The 23,462-nt window shown below is 39.9% G+C and overlaps 1 protein-coding gene across 2 annotated transcripts in view; it reads right to left on the bottom strand.

Moving 5' to 3' along the window:
- Positions 1-2,384: 2,384 nt before the first annotated feature.
- The window catches only part of atm (ATM serine/threonine kinase), a 69,477-nt gene continuing 48,399 nt past the window's right edge, over positions 2,385-23,462 (bottom strand). For both annotated transcript variants that reach the window (XM_017495938.3, XM_017495936.3), the window contains exons 45-63: positions 23,161-23,277; positions 21,702-21,927; positions 21,249-21,416; positions 19,733-19,852; positions 18,194-18,405; positions 17,846-18,053; positions 17,545-17,673; positions 16,596-16,736; positions 16,263-16,401; positions 15,903-15,985; positions 13,804-13,944; positions 12,349-12,465; positions 11,866-12,015; positions 10,689-10,854; positions 8,785-8,871; positions 8,564-8,678; positions 7,025-7,088; positions 6,789-6,934; positions 2,385-5,333 (exon numbers count right to left, since the gene is read on the bottom strand). In XM_017495938.3, the coding sequence (XP_017351427.1) occupies positions 5,150-5,333; positions 6,789-6,934; positions 7,025-7,088; positions 8,564-8,678; positions 8,785-8,871; positions 10,689-10,854; positions 11,866-12,015; positions 12,349-12,465; positions 13,804-13,944; positions 15,903-15,985; positions 16,263-16,401; positions 16,596-16,736; positions 17,545-17,673; positions 17,846-18,053; positions 18,194-18,405; positions 19,733-19,852; positions 21,249-21,416; positions 21,702-21,927; positions 23,161-23,277 (2,713 nt within the window). In that variant the 3' untranslated portion in view covers positions 2,385-5,149. The remainder of the gene's footprint in view (positions 5,334-6,788; positions 6,935-7,024; positions 7,089-8,563; positions 8,679-8,784; positions 8,872-10,688; positions 10,855-11,865; positions 12,016-12,348; positions 12,466-13,803; positions 13,945-15,902; positions 15,986-16,262; positions 16,402-16,595; positions 16,737-17,544; positions 17,674-17,845; positions 18,054-18,193; positions 18,406-19,732; positions 19,853-21,248; positions 21,417-21,701; positions 21,928-23,160; positions 23,278-23,462) is intronic.

The raw sequence follows: 23,462 nt of genomic DNA, 5'->3' as shown, positions 1-23,462 counted from the left end.
GTGCTGATGCTTCTGAACAATCAAAAACACCCTCAGTGATTTATTTCAGATATTGCATGAGTCTTATTATCGATTCTTTTCGCGGTGTTGTAGCTACTTCTAGGCGTTTTTGTTTTAAGTGGTAAACATGGGTCTTTGGGGAAAAAAATGGGTTCCTTGAATGGTTGATGTTTGCGGTAGGGATGAGTAACCTACAGTGTATATAAGCAATGAGAGGCGTCATAGAACATTTTATTAAACTCTGTTGGTGTTGGTTGCTGCCGTGTGATCTCATGCTCAGTTTTATGTGTAAGATGTTACTGTGTTTAAACAGTATCCTTAAGAGCAATTGTGAGAATCTGAGCCCACCTGAGTGTGCAGAGCAGAATAAATGAGCACGGTCCAAAAAATATGCACAAGGTGCCATGAATCGCACCGAGACTGCCAAGCAAAGTCTAGATGATGGCGTGTCACCGGTTGTCCTTCCTTGGACCATTTTGGTTGGTACAAACCACTGCATACCAGGAACACCTCACAAGACCTGCCTTTTTGGAGATGCTTGTCTAGCAATCACGATTATGTCCTTGGAAAAGTCGCTTAGATCCTTACAATTACCCATTTTTCCTGCTTCTAACACATCAACTTCAAGACCTGACCGTTCACTTGCGGTCAAATATACAGCATCCCACTCCTTGACAAATGCCACTGTAACAAGATAACTAATGTTATGGCTGGTCGGTCTACACCAAGCTTAAAGCGCATAGTATTATTAGGTATTGGTGCATTTTTCAAGGACAAGTAAACGAGCACATTAGTGGCCCGATATCCAACACCACTACCTGTCTCGATGCGTCCCTAATTCTTACTTTCAAAAACAATTTTAACTGAAACCTTTTCTGAAAGTGAAACCCTCTGTTGCAGGTTTCTACAAAGACTTTTAAGTGCTGAACCAAACTTCTTTGTTCTTTAGGGATGCTAATTGAAGAATCCTTTTTAAGTGTAGCAGAAAACCTATCATCATTCTGGTAAAGTGGCTACCGTTTTTTTTCTGTAGGTGTAACACAGCCAGGAGCAGAGAGGAAGAAGGATGAGTTTAAAAATCCAGACCAGCCCTCAATTAGTCCTAACAGACATATACTCTACAAAAGCTGTTTATCAATCCTTTGTTAAGAGCCACATTATTGAAAAGTAGCTTTCGTTCAGCTGTAAACAAAATCTGTAGGTGTGACAAATTTTTGAAATGGTCCGTACTAAACTTTGAAAGGGGCATTTTGGCCAAAACAAAAAAAATTAACCGTCAATTAACATCCCTATTTATGAATAAATAATATCTAAGCAGAGAAGCAGATCTTCCCAAATAAAATTGTGCCAAGTAACTACAGTATAGTACACTACTCACATCTATAGTAGGACACATGAAAAACAATACAATAATATTCTTAACCAACAGTAAAAGAGAGCGAGCAGAATTAGAATATTTTCTTTTCACAATTAACAAACATGAAAGAATATTTATTCATCCAGAAGATGAGAGTATGAGATTTAGTTGCCTTTTAAGGAAATTAGGTGGAGCCGCGCAGCCCTATTCTGGCTGGAGGCGGAGCTAATTTAAAATAAGATAATACTTTATTAATCCACAGATGGAGAAATCTGCCCCCCCCCCAAAAAAAAAGTCTGAAATGATAAACTTCAGTGAGAGACATCAGTTTGATTCTTTTTATAAATTACATGATTATGAGGATAGTGAGAGACTTGTAGAAACGTTTAAGCAGCATTTTTAACCCTTAACCTTCCGTTTCCCAACTAAATAAGTAAACATATTTTATAGTAACTACTTCCATTTCAAAAAATGTAATTCAAGCTCTTTGTCGCTTGTGTAAACCCCACAATATGATTCTATAGGCTTCACTTAAATTCAACCAGCTGTACAGTTTGAGTTTACTAGACTGAATGTAAGTCCATGAAACACCATGAATACCATGTTAAAAATAAAATGTTTATTAAAAAAAAAAAAAAAAGTTTGTGCAAAATGGTGCTGCTTGTGGAGCCACCTGCTGGTGTACGGAGGGAATCACACATTCAAAAGTGTCAGGGAAATAATAATAATGACTATGATGAAAAGTTGATCTAAAATTTCCTAAAGAGTATGTTTAAAAACAAACAGATCTTGTGAAAGATAGTGAATTATTAACTGCTTCATTTTAGTAATACCTTATTCACAGATAATTAAAACAAACTTAGTTTGTTACTCTTTGGGTAATTAACAGTTTGAGCAAGCATTTGGGTCCTTAAGTACATTACTTCACACTTGAGCCGATGTGTTTTCAGATTTAACACATGGCATAAGTTTGTCCAAAAAAAAAAAAAAAAAAAAAAAGGATTTTAGATTATATATATAACAGGCACCCACAAGCTCAGTGCTAAGACTACTGAGGGGCTTGAGACGACAAACGTTAACTACAGCATGCTTCCTCAGGTTAACGATGCAGCTATACAGACTATATTATTTGTGGACACCTGACCATCACACCCGTATGTGGACCTTCTCAAAACTGTTGAAACAAAGTTGGAGGCACACAATTGTATGACATGTCCCATTACAGATTCCCATCACTGAACTAACTGGGCTGAACCTGTCCAGCATGACAGCGCCCCTGTGCACACCATGAAGTCCATGCATGTTTTGCCAAGGTTGATATGGTAGAACTCGAGTGTCCTTCACAGAGCACGGACCTCAACTCCACCGAACACCTTCGGGATGAACTGGAACGCCGACTTTGCGCCAGACCTCCTCGTCAAACATCAACGCCTGACCTCACCACTAATCTTGTGGCTGAATGAAAACAAATCCCCACAGCCACGCTCCAAAATCTAGTGGAAAGCCTTCCCAGAAGTGTAGAGTTTATTATAACAGCAAAGAGGGACTACATCTGGAATGGGATGTTCAAAAAGCAGGTCAGATGTCCACAAACCTTTTGCCTTAGAATGTACTTACAACCAACCAAAGGACAACCATGCACGTTTGGAAAGGACCCCGTATACAGTAAGTGAAAGTGCACCATAAACATCTCTAAACAAAGGGGAAGGTCTGTAACAACAACAAAAATACCTACAGTATAGATGGTTACATTCTGGACCCTGGTGTCAGATCAGTCTCATGATGCCACTTGTATAAGTTACACACTAATAAAATGGTGGGGATTTTCCATCATCGTAGAGGACCTCAACGGTGAAACATCTTCATGAGGTCAAAAACGGTGCTCTACTGAACGAAATCTATTGACTTGTTCTTTGCTTAGTAGTTTCCACATGTCATCTCCATCAGTCTTTAGCTGGTTATTGTAATAAATGCAAGTCCTAAATGTAAGGACTAAATACATCTCTCAGAAAAGTAAAATAAATACACTACCTTTTCAAATAACACTGTCTGGATCATGAATAATCGTGAATAGAAAACCCCAGAAACAAGGGTCAATATGAACCAAGTTTTGTATTGCACAACAATGAACCCAAAGTGTGTTCCGTTCTATTTTCGACCCAATTACATAAATGACCCGATCTGGGTTTTACATTTAACTCTGTGTGAGGACTCGGTCTCTTCACCCCAACAATGCTGATAAAAAAGGCAACAGCGACACCGCCAGACTGAGCAGCTTTACATCCTTATCCTCACCGTATCCTCCGGACATCCAGACTCATTTGTGGCATTTGTGCCATCAGCCCTCAGGCTCCACAACACCACAGCACCAAACTGACAGATTTAAGCCTGATTATATCTGAGACATTAATTGGTTGAAAATAATTATTATTGATTGTATAGTGTAAATAGTGTGTGAATACTTCTACAATACGGCACCTGTTCTGTTCTTTTATATTCCTTCGTGCTGCTATGTTGACCTAAATTTCCCCTACGGGGGATTAATAAAGTTATATATCTCATCTTATCCAAATGTCTATAAATAGCACAACAGAGTATCCTAATATTCATTCATTCATTCCTGCTTTACACACATTATTAGATATTAACTACAGAACAATACTGCAAAGTGTTACTGGATTAATTAAGCTACTCTTGTCAGAGTAGTACTCTTATCCAAGCATGACTGACCACACAGATCTCCAAAGAAAACAACAACAAAAAAAAAACTTGTGCGCTCAATTGAGGCGGATAATTTTTTTTTTTACTCGATAAGAAGACATGCGCACAAAACGATGATGGAAACACATTTATTGGATAAATTCCTCATGTGACTTTGTGTGAACAAATCGTGTGACTGGATAACTGGGCTCAGAAGAGTAAAAATGGCGGAGGGCGAGAAGTATGTTTGGATAGATCGTGTCCCCGAACGTGACGGTTTTGTTCTCTTGAACACGTGGATGGAAACGGTGCTTTAATCTCAAATGCACAAACAAAAAAGTTAAATTCGCAACTTGGATGGAAACACAGCCAGTGTCATGTTATTTCTCAATGAAACATGGCTAATCTCGTACCCCTGGACACGCAGCGTGTCAACAATGCTTGTGGAATCAAAAGAACCTGATATTTAATTGCATTTATTATTTAATTTTCCAGCCTGTAATACAACAGAACTATAAAACATTCATTCATCGCATCTTGTGGCATTTCACATTTTGGGATTGTGAAATTATGGTCTGATGGGGAAAAGAACATTTTGAACTTTTTTTTGATAAACGTGATTGCATCTGATATTTCACAATGTGTACTCTTAAAAGAAGCATTTAACTCGATGTGATTTAACTACTATAACACTGTTAAAACGTGGGTCGATAAAGTACTAATGAGGCCCTGCTCAATCCGATTAAGCAGCTCTGAACATCTCACAACATCAAATGATCAATACATAAATATATAGGCCTATGTATTAAAGCAAATCAAGGGTTGTCAGAAATATACGATTATAATTCATTTGTTGGGGGGGGTTGGGGGGACAGGACCACAAGGGTCCTGTCTATTCAAGGGTACACAAACTTTTGCACTCAGCTGTAGTAAACAACCGTATCACTGTATCCGATAGTGCAAAGAATCTTTTCCAAGAAATTCCTGATGGAATTACATACAGTACAGGAGTAACTTTTGCTCATTTCGCAAAGCATGAGCGTGATTAATTGCATATACAAGATAACGAAACAACTCTAGCAGGTGTGTGTTTCAAACCCATGCCTGCCAGCCGGGGAAGAGGCGGCTCAGGTTTTTAGGATCCATGGCCTGCTGGATGAGGAGGTTGACTTGGCCGCCGACACTGAGCACCGTTCCCTCCTCCACACCTTTGAGTTTCTCCTGCAGCCGCAGCAGCACGCGCTCCGCCACCTTGTTGAAGCTCTGACTGTCGCTGCTGACATGGAAAACAGCAACACGCGTGAGATAAAACTAATTAACCACAACGCAAAACATCGTCGACGTAGGCTCTGTAAATGTAGGGTCCATATAGACAAGCCCTTTGGGGTTGATTAACTTAGGGGGCTTTCACACTGGCAGTGTAGTCTGAAACTGAGCACGCTTCGCATGAAAAATTGCTAATGTGAAAACTGTCATGTGGACCGAACCCGATACTAACTATAGGAAGTGGTCGCAGTTCGGTTGCACTAGAACTGAGCCGTAATGAACCCAACTCGTATTCGGGTCTGCACTTGTTTAGGAAGTAAAGTAACCTGCGCGTGTGTTTTAGCTGATGACGACATCATTAGTTTCCACAACACACGTGCACCATGAGTGGCAGAGGATTTCGTGGGACACACAAGAGCTCGACTACTGCGCATAAAAGCACCAAAATAATTTTTAAAAAACCCCAAAAATATGGTGAGCTGCGTTGTGTTCTCCACGATGGCGGGGTTCGAACAATCAACCTTGGATTCGTACCGCAGCAAACACACGCGCCCAGTGTGAAAACCACCTAAATCTCACTGAAATCAAACCTTAACTGAAGTCAATTAATTTTTTTAGAAAAGAAGTTCTCGGCTCAAGGTAATGTTCACGTCTAACATCAGAATGGGGGGAAAAATGTGATCTCAAAGACTTGGTTGTTGGTGCCAGATGGGCTGGTTTGAGTATTTCAGAATACTCATTGCTCATACTCATTGCATTATTGCTGATCTCCTGGGACTTTCTCTCTCTCTCTCACGCAAAGTCTCTAGAGTTTACACAGAATGGTGCGAAAAACAAAAAAAAAACATCCAAGTGAGTTCCAGCAGTTCTGTTGTCAAAAATGCCTTATTGACGTGAGAATGGCCAAACTGGTTCAAAGGGACAGGAAAGCTACGGTAGCTCAAATAAACACTCGTGAACACAAATAAACAATGGTGGTAAGCAGAAAAGCATCTCAGATCGCAGAACATGCCGAACATTGAGGCAGAGTCTGAGTCTGTGCCCACTGTAGCCTCAGATTCCTGTACTTCTCTGACAGGAACTGGAACCCGATGTGGTCTTCTGCTGTTCTAACTCAAACACCTCCATGAGGTTGGAAAGTTAACTAAATAAAATATATCAGTGAGATGTAGTGGTGTCAGAGTGATATAGGCAGAGAACCCAGATTGTGTCTGAAACCAGACTTTTTTGAAAAATCCTTGTTCGCTGTTTACCAGATTTCTTCCACAGACATATAATGAGTTTTCCCCAGACCTCTACACAATTCCTTTCTAGCTTTACACAAAAACTTTCTAGCTTTATTTGAAACGTAGTTTGTTTATCCCAGCATATCTGATCTGTTAAAACTGCTCTGTAAAGCACTTTCTATAGTTAAGCTGTATGAAATCATAATGAATAAACATTTAGTAGAGACTGAGTGTTAAACCTGGGTTTGCGGTGGGTTTCGGGTTCCTCTCCTCCAGGTGTGGGGTTGAGGGTGGCGTTTAGCTCGGCCTGCTCGTCCTGCTGCTGCAGATAGAAGGCCTTAAGTGGGTTCATCGTCCAATCGAACAAAGGATCGTACAACAACACCTACAAACCAAACACACGCACACACGTTAGGGCTGAACTATTCCAGGTTTCCAGATTCTGTGGATGACCTGACAGCCCCACCCCCCTCACCTCCACTATGGTCAAGAGAACCTCCTGAGAACTCCTCATGACCTCCATGGTCTTCTCACAGCACCTTAGTTAAAAGAAAGCAGAGAAACCTTAGTTATATTCATTAATAACTGCCTGATAACACATGCCACGACATACCGTGTTATTTATTGTGTGTGATATTGCTACGGTGGCCGTATTATCCCAGTCACCGTCACCGTATTATCCCAGTCACTATACCCGTCCCCATCCCAGTCACCGTAACCTGCCCATATTATCCCGGTCACTATCCCTTCCACCTTTCCCGACACCATCCCTGTCTCCATCCCCGTCACCATCCCCGTCACCATTCCAGTCACCTTCCCCGACACCTTCCCTGTCTCCATCCCTACCACAATCCTCCATCTCCATCCACCCTGTCACCGTCTCCGTTACCTTCCCAGTCACCTTCCTCATCACCGTCTCCTTCCCCACCACCATCCCAGTCACTATCCCTGCGTTCCCTTTAGAACAGACATCAGGTTTGGGCAGAATCTGTGCATTTGAGAGGTCTGTCCTGTTTCAAATGCAGCGTAAGACATGCCGGACAAATCCAAATGCAGAGTAACGTGTCTGCCTCAGAGAATAGCATACTGGCAGCAGATTATTTATATTTGCAGAAACACAAAAACTTGTCCTACTGCGTCCCAAAAGAACACCATCCCCCAATATGAAGCATCATATTTTGGGGCTGTTTTTCTTCAGCTGGAACTGGGGCTTTAATCAGGGTGGAGGGAATAATGAATAGCTGCAAATACCAGTCAATTTTGGTACAAAACTTTAAGGCTTCTGCTAAAACATGGAAACAGTTTGAGGAATTTCACCTTTCAGCATGACAACATCCCAAAAGCAAACCTCCAGATCAACAAAGGAATGGCTTCACCAAAACAAAATCAAGGTTTTGGAATGGTCCAGCCAGACTCCAGACCTAAATTCAATCAAAAATATGTGGGGTGACCCGAAGAGGGCTGTGCACAGGAGATGCCCAGGCCGATTTGATAAGAGTTGAAATGCTTTTGCAAGGAAGACTGGCAAAATATTGCCAAAATGAGTATTAGTTTAGGGGTGTACACACTTGGCCAACCAGGTTTATTGTACATTTTTATTTTTCATCCCCCCCCCAAAATTATTCTTATTCTTTAATTAATAGGTTGACATTTCACAAGAAAGGTAGAAAAGGTCTGACATTTTTTTCTGTACATCACAAAAACCTGCCATTTTAACATGGGTGTGTAGACTTTTTATATCCACTGTATGTTCCTTATATATAAGATTCAAATCTGGACTTTTTTTTGCCTTACAACCATTAAGATTTTCGGTTATGGTCTTGCTGGAAAATCCATGGACAAACAATTCATAACCTCGTCACTTCTCATCTGACCATGACACAATTCCGACTGCGTGTTGTGAGTCGCTCTCATGAAGGGTTTTTTTTTCGGGCAACTCTTCAAACTGCATGTTATGGAAGTGGAATTGAAATTAAAAACTAAAACATGATGACGACACAGATGAAGAACTGACCTTCGGAAGACTCCTTCTACACCGGTGATGCCCATGCCATCCACAATGTCTCTAGACAGCCTGAAGGGCACAGTCTCTGGAGTGGGCAAGATCTTCCCTTGCTCAAAGGCAACACCTGTCAAATGAAACACGGCAGGTTAAAACTGAAAATTAATGACTTGACAAAAACAGGAAGTGAGTCTCCCCCCCAAAATACACACCCGTCCCCCTCCCCCACTCACCCAGGTCTATGTGCACCAGTTCTGCTGTCTGCTCATCTATCAGAATGTTCTGGATGTGTCGATCACCCAGACCAACGATGTAGCCCACTGTGAGAGGAACAGCCATTAAGAACGAACAAACAAACACAACCTGAGACCTGTTGCACAAAGCGAGTTGAACAAACTCAGAGTTTCAGAGTAAGTTTCGACTTGACAAAACCAAACAAATCCATCTCGGGTTAATTAAAGGTTAACAGGTTTCATGACACTGGTTATCAACTTTCTCAGTCAACCCAGGTTTTAACCCTGAATCAATGCTTACTTAGCCTGCATGTGCACATGAAAGCTAGACGTTTGCACCAAACAGCCAAAAAAGCAGGTGCTTTTAGTTGAAGAGCAAGAAATTATTTTGTGAAAATATGAGGAATTTAAACCTACACTAAACTGCAAAAAAACAACACTGTTGCAGCTGCCAAAACTCAGGAGAACTGCTGGCGGAACCCTGCTGATTGTGTTAATGCATGAGTTTACTTTTAGAGGCTGACAATGAGAATAAACAGACTGAAAACTTATAATCCCAACAATGAAAATTGTTCTCATTAAATATTAATAAAATAAACATCAATTAGTGAAAGTATATTAGGATTTTATTAGAATATAATAGGAATAATACCACCGCATGAAAACATGTACCACTCGCAAAGCACCGCAAAGCAATGCATAGGGTTTGTGGTACAGTAAGAGTGCGGCTTTGGCGCTTCATTAATGTGCGGCTCAAGAAGCCAGCGTAGATAAACTACACCATCTGCTGAAAATCGATATCTTTCCTACAGATGGTCAGCAGGGAAAGCCAGGGAATTTTGTCCATCCCTAAAAGTTCTTTCCCTTTTAAGCACTTTGATGCGTCAGATTTATAATCACATCGCTCACAACTGATTGGTCCAATTTGGGTTTGAGTTCTTCTACCGAGAATAAAACCTGCTCGGGAGGCAGGTTAGCCGTGTACTGCGAGTGACCATGACGATGAAAACCGTTAAAACCAATCCAACTTGTTGAGACCAAAAACAAAAAAACAAACAAACAAAAAAAAAAACACGAGGTTGCTCAAACTAAACACAAACTTACCTTGGTAACCCCCGAATCTGGCTTTGTGCAACAGGCTTCAGGGCTTCAAAGTGGTTCAAGCAATGAAAATGAAAATGGTAAACGGAAACCAATGCAATTTTGCCGATAACAAAAATGCAACAGAAAACGTGATCATTATTAATTATTTTTAAAAAATAATTAAGATATGTTCTTTTTCGTTCTAGTGGGGGAAAATGAAGAAATGATAAAGAAAGCAGCTAAATGTTTCACACTAGATGAACTCAATTCTACATTCAAGCCTGTTTTATTTTATTTGTTTTTACATTTCCTTTTGCTTTAATGTACCGTACACCTTTTTTTGATATCACTTTGAATATAACGGAGAGCTGGGAGATCCCAGTCAGATTCTAGCTTAGAATCAGATCAGCGGAGCATGACATGCCCATCCAGACACGGATGCTACTGAAATCGGACTCGAACATGGCGGAAACACCTCCCAGATGTTGCTGTAAGCACTGCATCCTTCATAGATTATTAATCTAGGATTTTATCATCGTTAAGTGATCTCAGCTGAGCCGCCAGCTCATCCGCACGAGTCGCAAGAGTGTTAAATTAACATTCATCATTAACAGTCTAGCCTAAAAAAAAGCACTGAAGATGGAAATGTCACTTGTAGCCTGTGTGTGGGAATTCACTGAACTGCAGCTTGGAGTGTTCGTTGCTTTAACTGTGGATAAGATGACTCGTCAACTACTTTTTAATTTTTTTTTTAATTGCTGGTCAACTAGAAATAATAATAATAATAAAAAAAAAAGTTGTGCAACCTCTAGTGTCAATACCTATAGAGGAAGTAGCCACGCTGTGTGTGTATGCCAGTCTTTTCTCCATCCATATGGCCGGGTCCAGGAATTTCTCCATGCAGAAGTAACGGAAAACGGGACGAAAGTTCTGGCACACCTCCATGTACGCCTGGAGCTTCTTGTCAAATTCCATCTTCTGCGCTTCCTACATGACAATCATATAGATATCACAGTTAAAAGATCATTTCAATGGCAAGTCATGTAATGAGCGCAAAACAGCACAGTTCCTAACAACAGTTCCAAATCAATACTCAGGATATTTAGCCATAAGATCACAAAAATGTCCTTTTTTTTAATTAGTGATCTGCTTAGCCTGAGCTCCCTGAAATAACGATGATCCTCAGTGTTAAATAAAAGCTGCAACTTATTGCTCAAGTAAGGAATGAAACACGATGGGAGCAACTGGAACTTCAGAATGTCTAAAATACACACCTACAATAAATCCTTCCAAACGTTTAACATCCAGTTGATTTTTTCCTACCAATAATGAGACAGTAACCGATTCATTTCATTCATTCATTGCCAGGAACTGCAAATTTCCAATAATCAAAACTCATAACGGATCTGAGAGTGAAAGACGTCGGTCTGAGAGAAGCTCCTTGACAAATTTTTAGAAATAAAACCAAGCTTAAGCCTGTCACGATAACTACTGTTGTTGGATGATCAGGGTTTCCGTCGGTCCTTAAAAAGTCTCAAATTCCTTAATGTAAAAATAAGGCCCTTATTAGCATTAAAATGTCTTAAATTCACGTTTCAAAGGTCTTAAAAACACCGTATGCAGTTTTTGTATTCGAATGTGTCTTCTTATCTTACATTCGACAAATATTTGAAGTTTGTATTTTAATTTGACGGCGCTGGAGTCGACGAGAAGACCGAAGCAGCGTGAACGGCTAAAATGTTGGTGACGTTCGTTCTTATGTAAACAAACACGCATGTAAACACACCGGACAATATCGAGGTCATGTCCATACAGTATATCGTATGATAAGCTGATAATGTAACTATCGTGACGGGCCTAACCAAGCTGCATTTTTAATGAGACATTAAAAGAACTAGTCCAATCTTTGCGCTTGCTTGTTGCAAAAGATCCCTTGTGGTAAAAAGTAGGCCCAAAAAAAAAAAAAAAAAAAAAAAAAAAAAAAGCATTCACACGTACCATCATTTTCCTGCGACAATCCATGTTGCTCCAGTCTCGAGGCCGAAAACGTTTGTGTGCTCCCTTCTGAGAGTCCACTAGAAACTCTCCTATCGGGACAGTACCAGAGCACCACTCCAGAACACCACTCCTCTGAGAGAAAGGCACCACCTGACACACAACAGACCAGAACGCGTATCTTTAGCATGCAATTTAATAACATGTAATAGAATTTAGCATATTCACTTACACTAACACCAGTTCCTAGAATTTTAATCCGTTATGAAAAAGAAAGACATTTCGTAGCTAACATTTCATGATTATCTTCAAGTTTAAATTTTTTTTTTTTCCAGTCAACTATTTATCATTTGTACCTACTATATTAAACATTATATACTATAAAAATAAATCAAATAAAGGTGAGGGGGAAAAAAAAGAAAAAGAAAAGCAGCAGTGAAGAAGCTTTTTTTTTTTTTTTTTTTTTTTTTTTTTTTTAAGGTCGACCTTGTAGCGGCGAATGTTCAGTTTCCTCCTGCGTGTGTCAGCGTTGCGCTGCAGCAGTGTGGAGCACATCTGAAATACCTGCTGCATCACTGCATCCTGCCTCAGATCATCCTGCCCCTATACACCAGTGATAATGAGGAGGAGGAGAGGAAGAATTAAAAAGAAAGAATAAAAAATTAAGAAAAAAATTAATGACAAAAGTAATAAGAAGGAAAAAGAGGAAATAAAGAAATAAATAAAAGATAGTAATGAAGAAGAAAGAATTAAAAAAGGAAGATGGAAGAAACAAAAAATAAATAAAAGAAAGAAAATAAAGTAGAAAAAGTCAAAACAATGATAGAAGAGGAAAGAAGAAAAAGAAAAGGAAAAGGAAAAAGCAGAAAAACAAAGAAGAGGAAAATAGAAGAAAGAAAAAAAATGGTGAAGAATTCGAGGAAACGATGAAGAAAAGAAGAAAGAACCTAAAGGAAGAAAACGTGTATATTAAACATCTGAAGCTAAGGCATGTAATAATACGAATACAGTGGTGCTCGAAAGTTTGTGAAATTTCTAGATTTCTGCATAAATATGACCTAAAACATTATCAGATTTTCTCACACGTCCTAAAAGTAGATAAAGAGAACCCAGTTAAACAAATGAGACAAAAATATGACACTTGGTCATTTATTTACTGAGGAAAATGATCCAATATTACATATCTGTGAGTGGCAAAAGTATGTGAACCTTTGCTTTCAGTATCTGGTGTGACCCCCTTGTGCAGCAATAACTGCAGCTAAATGTTTGGGGTAACTGTTGATCAGTCCTGCACATCGGCTTGGAGGAATTTTAGCACATTCCTCAGTACAAAACAGGGTCAACTCTGGGATGTTGAGGTCAAGGACAAGGAGGTCACACCAGATACCGAACGCAAAGGTTCACATACTTTTGCCAGTCACAGAGATGTAATATTGGACCATTTTCCTCAATAAATAAACGACCAAGTACAATATTTTTGTCTCATTTTTAAATTGGGTTCTCTTTATCTACTTTTAGGACTTTTATGAAAATCTGCTGATGTTTTAGTTCATATTTATGCAGAAATATTTTCTTTTTTCTATTTTCAAACTTTCAAGCACCACTGCAGTTATTCCCAACATTTTAAGTACTCCCATAATTTTTTCCCTCTTTCAAATTACTATGATGAATGGTAGAAAGACATTTATTTACACATCCTTCCAAAAGTTTCCTGTCCACTTGGTACATGATTCATGGTTTAAAGATCAAGGTGAAATGGGGGGAAAAAAAAACAAAACAAAGTATTTTCCAATGAAAGTGTTCACTGATTGGGTCGGTTTATTTCAGGCATCGACAATTCATTTAGTTTGTTAAACTGAGAACTGAATCTTCTGCATTACACATTAAAGTGCTAGAATCTAGTCTGAGAGCGAGTTTATTTTTTTCCCCCAGCTGTCTGACCTTGACTAGCTGTCTCCTGCTCTGACCGTCTGAGCCCACACAGTCGATGATCTTCGGCAGGTTGACGCCTCCAGCCAGGTGGAAGTGAGGTTTAAAAGAACTGACGGTCACCAGATCCTCATATTTCCCTGATGGATCCACCTGTATAAAAGCACACAAACAGCAACACCACACACCAAGCATCAGTAATAATGGATACTCTGTTCTGCCCAATGTTCATAATATTTACAAAATAAATCCACAGTGAAATGTTTAAGATGTTCTATATTGAGATGTTCTATACTAACCCTGCGTTCACACCGTGATGAAACTACTGTTATTTCTTATAGTTTTCTACCGTTGTTGAAGAGGATAAAGGAACTAATTGCACATAGAACTAAAGTTGTGAGTAGGGAACTGAAGAAACGTTGGATTAGGGCTGGACGATATAGTGATATAACATCGATATCGTGATAAATGATTACACAATACACTTTTCTGAGATATTGTTGTGATGTATTTTTTTGACGTTTTGAATAATTATAAATTAAATGATACTGATTGGATGCTGCTAATTTGGCATATTTATCCATCCATCCATCCCTCTTCTACCGCTTACTCCTTTTCAGGGTCACGGGGAACCTGGAGCCTATCCCAGGGAGCATCGGGCACAAGGTGGGGTACACCCTGGACAGAGTGCCAGTCCATCGCAGGGCACAATCGCAGGGCACATACACATTCACACACCCATTCATACACTACGGACACTTTGGACACGCCAATCAGTCTACCATGCATGTCTTTGGACTGTGGGAGGAAACCGGAAGAAACCCCCGCAGCATGGGGAGAACATGCAAACTCTGCACACACATGGCCCCGGCGGGACTTGAACCAAGGACCCTGAAGTGTGAGGCGAACGTGCTAACCTTGGCGTATTTATTTTTTAAGTTAATCTTCTTTGCCTTTTTAGGCATTAAAAAAACTTGTCAAACTATTTTTTTTTTGTTTATTTTACTACTGTTTTGCAGATAATTCCTTACACATCATGATACACACTGTGTATTGTATAAATATCCTCAAGTATCGTGATACGATATTTTTGTCATATCGCCCAGCCCTACGTCGGACCGCACACGCCATAGAATTCAAGGAATCCTTTGTATCAGCTGCTTGAAACTGTTCCTTGACCATGTCGTATCTAATTTGCAGAGGTCACTTGTCGCTGTTGCTGAGATTACAGCTCTGTCACGTGTGAACACAGGGTTAGTCTCCTGATGTACTTTTACTACAACTGTTCTCTAAATAAACCCCATCATAAAAAGCCTCTGAATAGACGATGTCATGTCAACTATTAATTAAATATTTTTTTTAAAAACAAAAATTTTCAGTACACGTAACCATTTTTAGTGTTATTAACTACTGCTAGTGCAACATTATAATCTGATTAAAATTCAAGTGCATCTGATTACCAAACCTTTTCACTAAACACACTTTGAATGGACTTTTAAAGCCGTCTGTAAGCCATAGTGTATTCGCAATAGGGTGAAGTGTCCTCTCGCAGAGGTACACTATAGGGCCTTACGTATGTGGACACCAGACCATCACACCCATACGTGGTTCTTCCTCAAAATGTTGCAGCAAAGTTGGAGGCACGCAGTTGTTTAGAACGACTTTGTATGCCATAGCATTAAGATTCCCTTTTAACCTGTTCGAACATGATAATGCCCCTGGGCACAAAGAGAGCTCCATGAAGACATGTTTTGCCAGCGATCTAGTCTAAGAACCCGAGCGACCTGTGCCGATGAAGTGGAACGCAGAGTTCGCGCCAGGCCTCCTCGACCGTCATCGGTGCCTGACCTGACTAATGTTGTTACTGCAAATCCCTTCAATCATCATCCAAAATCTAGTGGAAAGCCTACCCAGAAGTGTGGAGGTTATTATAAGGACAAAGGGGGAGCAATTCCATATTAATGCTCATGGGTTTGGAGTGGGAAGTGCATTAGTCTGGTGTCCAAATACTTTTAGCCATTTAGTGTACCTTTCTGGTTTTGATTCAGGATTTTATACAAAAATAAACAAACAAACAAATAAATAAATAAACCACACAATCTAGTTTGTACCTTGATCTCCATGGTGGGGATTATGACGTCCTCTAGATCCCTAATCTGCATTATGGGTTGATCTGCTGGGATGGGGATTGCCTCTGTACCAACACACCAAACACTCAGAACTGTTTTTCTGTTGTTACTTAATAATAATAATAATAATAATAATAATAATAATAATAATAATAATAACAACAACAATAATAATATTAATAATAAACATATACATATAGTTTATAACTGGCCGGATCCACATATTTGGAAGGTAATTATTTAAAAAACATTCCTTTTTTTTTTTTTTTTTTTTTTTAAACAACAAATATGTGGTGAAAAGGTGTCCAGCATAATTCTTTGCATTAAACAGAAATGACTCACTCTTCTCAGTTTTATGGCCGCGTGCATCCATGTACGCGAGGGTGATGTAGGCGTGGCAGAGGGTCTCAATACCCCGGATCAGCCGTGCCTTCTTCTTCCGGATCTCATTGAGGATTTTCTGTGCCACGTTGGCTCTGTCCTGCAGAACAGCAGCATTTAGCGCAAATCAGTAAGACTTTCAATTAGCACTTCGCCAACTCTAATCAGAACACGGTATCATCATCATCATCATCATCATCATCATCATAGGTGTGTTTTTACACTGAACCGAATCATCAAAGACTGAAAAAGAGCTGAATGAACTCTAGATTTATTATTAGATGTTAGATGTACCAGGTCCAGGGGCGAAGCCTGCCGCGCGCTGCTCTTGGACAGACGGCTGCGGGAATAGCACTCGTCCTTGTTGGCATTGACCAGAGCGAGGATGATGAAGAGTGTGTGATGAGGGTGGTCCATGGATGACCTACGGATCAGCTGGGCAGCAAAGACAGTTATAATGGCATTCGTCATCTGTGAGATACTGTTAACATTGTTTGTATATTAATATAACCAATGATGCCACAAACAATAAATTGAGAACATTTTGTGAATAAACAAGGAAACTGATACATTGTACGGAATCTTTGTTGTTCAGCCCTGCTCCACGTTTTGACTATTTGCTACTACCACCAAGATCTGCACCTGAGGCAGCTCCTGAGGCTTCCACACCACCCCAGATGCACTTCTACTATTAGTCATGGCTTAGGCCCAAAAATATAAAAGAGGAAACGAATACCAGACATGAGTACGGGCCTGACGCTCCAGCGCCATCCATTTTCAGGGCAAGTTGATTCGGCAGGTGAGCTGTGACACACTCCTTAACGGATTCTGACTTCAATGGCCACCGTCCTGCCGTCTATATCAACCAACACCTTTCATGGGGTCTGATGAGTGTTGGCATCAGGTGCCTTAACCCGGTGTTCGGTTCATCCCGCAGCACCACTTCTGTTTACCAAAAGTGGCCCACTTGGCGCTTGCACTCCTTGCTCATCTTCAAGCCAGAATCTACCCTTAGTAAATGCTATATACGATTTATACGTATATGATTTACGTGATTCATTTCCAGAATCACAAATTTTTGTTAACATAACTACGATGGATCTAGGTAGTGAAAGACTGTCCCCACCACATGCCTGCCACCCTAGAAAGTCTACTCTGACCTTCTCAGCCTGCTGCCAAAGTGGAAGGAAAAATGAATAAATGAATGAATGAAGGAAGGAATTAAATTTTTCATACAAGGTACCTCGTTGAGAACAGTGTGGAATTCCGCATCCTCTGCAGTGCCAGGACTGGACATTTTGGTGCCCATGCGGGCAGCAAGCTGGTACATGAGAGGCAGGAACTTGTAGGATGGGATCTTTTGGACACCTACCTAATACGTGCAAACAGACACGTGGTAACTGTGATAACAGTAAAACTTACGCAGTTAATAAATATGACTTCGCAGCATTGCGTTAGATCAAAGCTCTATCAAAAACGGATTATCTCGATTATACCGAACAGGAGAAACTTTCGCATGCCTGCTGAACACACCGGTCACTCACTTTCATCAGGTCGTTGACGTTCTTCGCGTCGACGTTCTCCAGCCAGAGTGACGCCAGCCGGAACACCCAGGTGTCATGTTCTTCACCCAGTGCGAGGCAGTGTGTGTAATTCTCCACCGCCTTTAGCAGGAAGCGTCTGCGGTCGGCCTTCAGGTTGTCTAAAGCACGGACGTCCAGTTTCAGCTCCCTCTGCACCTTCACTGTGTACCTGCACAGAAACAGACAAAGCACACCAAACCCTCGTGGAGCTTTTGTTTCATTTATAGTGTAACTTCATTTAAGCCTGAAGTACACCTAAATGTGTAATGTTCAGCCGTTACAAAATCATTTACGGTAAATAAAGCGGACCTGTTATCGACCACTTTTCTCTCCTTCATGAGCTCCACTTCCTCTCTGGCCTTCTCCAGCAGCGCCTGTTTGTTCTCAAACTCCGATGACCTCATGTAGTTCTTGATACTTTGATACTGGGCATCAGAGAAGCGGGCGAGCGAGAGGAACGCCTGAGTTTTCTGCCGCTGCAGTTTAGGTTCTGAAGAGCTGTCCTGGCCCACAGTGACAGCCTGGACAAAAAAAAAAAAAAAAACTAATAACAATACGCCTTAACAATACAAAATGAATTTATTAACATGTCGCCTTAAATCATAGAGCTGTATTCAGAGTAGAGGGAGACCGATTGATCGGTTTTGCTGATTAAATCAGCACAGATAATCGAGTGCTGGAATGGTTATCTGCAAAAATATGCACCGATAGTTTCCCTCCATGCGTCAGCTGCGGGAGCGACTGAGAAGAGTCTGCGTTCATTATACAGCACGAGAGCGGCCTCTAGAGGCGAAATAAAAACTATCACTGGCTAAGTGTTTGATTCATTTTGGAACACACACTCGCGCGCACGATCGCTCACACTCACACACATGGATGGAGTGTATGAAGTGTTACTTTTTGGTTCAGTTTGGATGTACATCTTTTATTTACTTTAATATTTATTATATTTATTAATTTTAAAAAGTACATTTTTATGGTATAGATAGTACTGTTTATTTTTGTAGTAAAATTCAGCAATATTTGAATGGGAGTGTTATGTTTTCGTTCAGTATAAATGTTAAAAACTATCGCTTCGTTAATCAGTTATCAGCTTAGTTATCGGCATCGGTAAAATCCACTATCGATCCACCTCTAATTTCAAGTTAAATTAAGCGTGTCACAGTGAGGGTTTAATACCAAAACGCATACATCAGACATAACTTCATGCGTAAGCACTATTCCAAAGCTTGCCTAAAATGGAGACGTGTCTCAGTTCAGCCCAATTCTGATCATATTTCAATATCGCAAATAAACTCCAATAAACTAAAATACCATTTAAGGACAATATTAAGCTTAAACATGGCCCTCTTAATTAATTAATAGAACTGTCCCTTTTAAAGTTGATTTTAAAGGTGGTTCTGGAGATGGGAGGAGACATGTTCGTAAGAGATATTGCTTATTTTGATCAGCAACATTTTTTTTATGACTACAATTATGGACACTTATAATTTAGTTGAGCTGTAAGTGTAGCAGGTGTGTGCTTGGTCAGATTATCCTTCAAACCAGCAGGGTTTGAAGCTAAAAAAACATGATAAAATATCCTACAACAGCCTATGATTTCATGACCTTAATTTAGTAACACCTTCAGAGAAAATCAGCTTAAGCGGGTGCAGCACATGTCTCTGAATACGAATAACTTTCTCCATGTAAATAATGACATGTCTTTTGGGCTTCGGTCTTTAACCCTGAAAATAGCGAATAGAAATCTTTTGTGACATTTTAAATGTCATATTTAAAAAACTTTTTTGGGGTTTAAAAAAAAAAAAAAAAAAAAAAAAAAAGACTTTTAAACAGCATGACTCTCACTCTCTCCAGGTAGGTTTCCAGTATTACAGCAGGACTCTCTAAACATGTCTCAGCCAGCCAGCTGCCACATAGTCTCAAACACTCAGCGTACACTGGCAACACAGCAGAGTTCACACCCACCTGTAAAACACACACACACACACACACATACACTTTTCATTGGTCTTTTTAAGGTCAGTAACTGTATCAAGCCCATGACCCACTGACCTCACCAAACTGTTGCATTCGATTCGATTCAGTTTTATTTGTGCAGAGCTTTTAACAACAGATACTGTCCCGATGTAGCTTCACAGAAATATATAAATACAGGATATTCTTCTTTTGTGAAAATTTTCCAGGCTTGTACTGCAGCTTCTTTCAGATTTTTTGTTTTGTTTTGGTGGGTTTCTCCCTTCTGTCTTCTCTTCAGGAGGTGAAATGCTGCTCAGCTGGGGTAAGGTCTGGTGATTGACTCGGTCAGTCTAAAACCTTCCACTTTTCTTTCTGTTCTTCGTTGTGTTTTGAGTCATTTTCTCGCTGCATGATTTACAGAATTTCTCTGTAAATTGGAAGACAAAATGGCCACTCTCTTCAATGGAAAGTAGCTAAGGTTTGCCCAAAAAAGTAGCTAGATTTGCCACTAGGTGCTTTTTTGGAGAGAAAAAAAGAAAAGAAAAAAAGTCACTAAAAGTGTCTGAAAAGTGGACTGGAGCAGTCTCTGTCAAAATGAGTGAGTGAATAGCGGGAAGAAAATGAGCAAGTGAATAGAGGGAGGAAAATGAGCGAGTGAATAGAGGGAGGAAAATGAGCGAGTGAATAGAGGGAGGAAAATGAGTGAATAGAGGGAGGAAAATGAGAGCTACACCAGTAGCTTCTTTCTTTCTTTTTGAGGACGTTTCAAATTGTTGTATTGCTTGTGCACGAAGCTTGTACAGTGCTTCTGATTGATTTCCCCTCTTTTATCTTCAAAATGGTTTGCTCTTCTCCCGTAGGCAGCTCTCTAGTCTTTACGTTGGTTTATCCTTTTTAACAACAAATACCGCCTTCCCACGTGAAACCCAGGCCTCAAACCAAGAGTAGACATTCAGAGTTATTCATTGTGTAAACAATCGATAAATCTAAAAAGGACGCACCTCAGCAACAAGAAACACCTGTCAATCATGTGCTCCAATATTTTGATCACTTAAAAATGGGTGGATTCAAACAAAAGGTGCCATGCTCACACATGTTTAACACATCTAGATGCAGATATGAGGAAATAAAAGCTGAAATTCCAATCTGTGGTCTCATGTTCATCTCTTGACGTCAAACCCAAATGTCTTCAGTGTGTATAGCAAAAACAAAAGAATTGGCCTTGCCGTTCCAATATTTTCAGAAGAGACTGAATATCCAAGGATTTTCACAACCTGCTCATCTGTTTTAATTGAGTAATAGTGTGATATGTTTTAATCAGAAGTGTCAGGATTCCCACTAGGAATAAAACTATGCATGGGAGATGTTGATCTATACAAACATGTTAAGCAGACCTGTCACTCACCAGATCCTCCAGTTTATCGATCATCTGTTTGAGTAATCTCAGAGCAAGTCCTTGCTCCTTCTTCACCCAGAACACTTGCGCCTCTTCCAGCTGCCACGCCCAGGAAGTAGCAGCACTCACACTCGCCATGTTCTGTTGTTTCATCTGAAACACCGCCCGCTCTGCCAGCTAGAACGCAGACCCACGGAATGAATCACATTTTTCATGGACCCCTGATCTTAAAATTTTAAATCAAATAAATAAATAAATAAATAAATAAATTCCTCGTCTCATCTCAATTGGACGTCACTTTACCTGAAAACGTTTGCCAATGAATAAAAGCAAACGTAAAATGTACAAACGCCAAGAACGACTGAGACACCATGGACCAATGGAAAAGACGCACTTACTTGAAAATAACAATTAATACCGTTGTATATATTGCACAATGGACAAGCTCTCGGACATGCCAACCTGTGTGTTTCCTGCAGCGCGTGCCAGTCTGCACAGTTCCATCAGGTGTGAGGAGTAGGTGGAGCTCAGGAAGCTCTTCCTGTCTGGGTCGCTCTCGCATTTGAGAAGCGTCTCCTGAATGGATGAGCGCAGCGCCAGGATCGGCTCCACCAGGCTGAAATCACTGTCTGTCAGCAGGTCCAAGTGCTGATGCCACTTCCTGCAGACGTCCAGTTGGCTGGATTCACTAACATACACACACGCACACACACACACACACACACAAATACACACATGCGCGCACACACACACAAACAGCAGAGCGTAGAGTAACACACTACTCTTATTAATACGTTATAAGGAGACTTTTGTGTCATATTTATGGAAGGAGTCTCCAGCGTCAGCACTTTGTTTTCTGTCTCCAGAACTGAACTTTTTCTCAGTAACGTGACGAGCCGGAACAAATGTGTACAAACAGCTGTTATAATGTAAATGATAACAGGAACGAACATTCCATAACATTAAATATAACTTAAAAACCTGAAAGAAAAAAAAAAAAAGTATGAAGCATTGTACTTTACTTAATAAAAATTGCAATTGTTGTGATACAAGAAGAAAAACTCTACTTTGGAACTCTGCTTCGCATTAGGACACATCACACCACCCTGTCACTGATTAATTTCCTAGAACAGCACACCCCATTTCGTTTCATTTCCTTACTTAACCCTCCTATCATATTGGGAGGGGGGGAAATTACATCCATTGTGTTATGGGTCAAAATGATTTCCTCAGTTTAAATATACAAAAAAACCAGCAAAGAACAGCTTAAAACAGTAAACCTTTGTCTCGGACGAGACATAAGAAGAAATATTTGCATATAAATGAGGAAAAGATTAACCAATATTTCAGACGACATCTCAAATGTGGTAAAGGGGTGAATTGACCAATAACATAATAGGAGGGTTAATCAGTTATTAATGATTAAATTGCCAAATGAAATGAAATTTGCCATTCTCTTATTTCAGCCATTTCCCCGTATTCCATTAAATGTGTGCTTCTAACACACAGTAATAAACCCTGTTATCTCTAACCAACTATTACACTCGAATAGATTAACCCTGCATGTATTACACATTATTATCTCTACTGTATTTTGTCAATGAAGAAAAATGGTTCTGACTCTAATATATATTCTATTAGAATTTGACTGCATGATTTTCATAATAATGAAACTCTTTTGCACCAACCTGTCCCATGAGCACATACAACACAACAGCATATGATAATCCTGTTTCAGTACTATTCGAATTATTATTGTTATTTTTCATATTTGGCAGGGGGGGGGTTAAGATCCTACTTTGGACTTTTGTTTGCGGTGAAAACACACATTTTGTAAAGCCTTTGTCTCAGAATGTAGAAAAGTCTGAAACACGTATGACAATTTAGTAACTGACCATAAAACAACAAAACAGGTAAGTACCTGAAAAGCTGTTTGACGCTTTGGATTTCCTCGATCATCTGCAAGCTGCATAGAGCCGGATAGAGAGAGGACGCGGCCTCCAGACTGCCACGACAGAGCTCCTCAACCACGCTGCCTCTGAGACACACACACACATACACACAAACACACACACACACACACATACATACACACAAACACACACCATTAAAATATATATTTTTTTAATTCTATTTGTATATTTCTATCGAATGGTAAATACTTATGCAATCATAACTTTTATGTTTTTTATGTGTAAATAATGTAGCAAACTATACTTATAT

Source organism: Ictalurus punctatus, chromosome 20, assembly GCF_001660625.3.
Source record: "Ictalurus punctatus breed USDA103 chromosome 20, Coco_2.0, whole genome shotgun sequence".
Classification (NCBI taxonomy): domain Eukaryota; kingdom Metazoa; phylum Chordata; class Actinopteri; order Siluriformes; family Ictaluridae; genus Ictalurus; species Ictalurus punctatus.
Note: the sequence above shows the minus strand (reverse complement) of the source record. Positions and strands in the feature narration are given on the sequence as shown.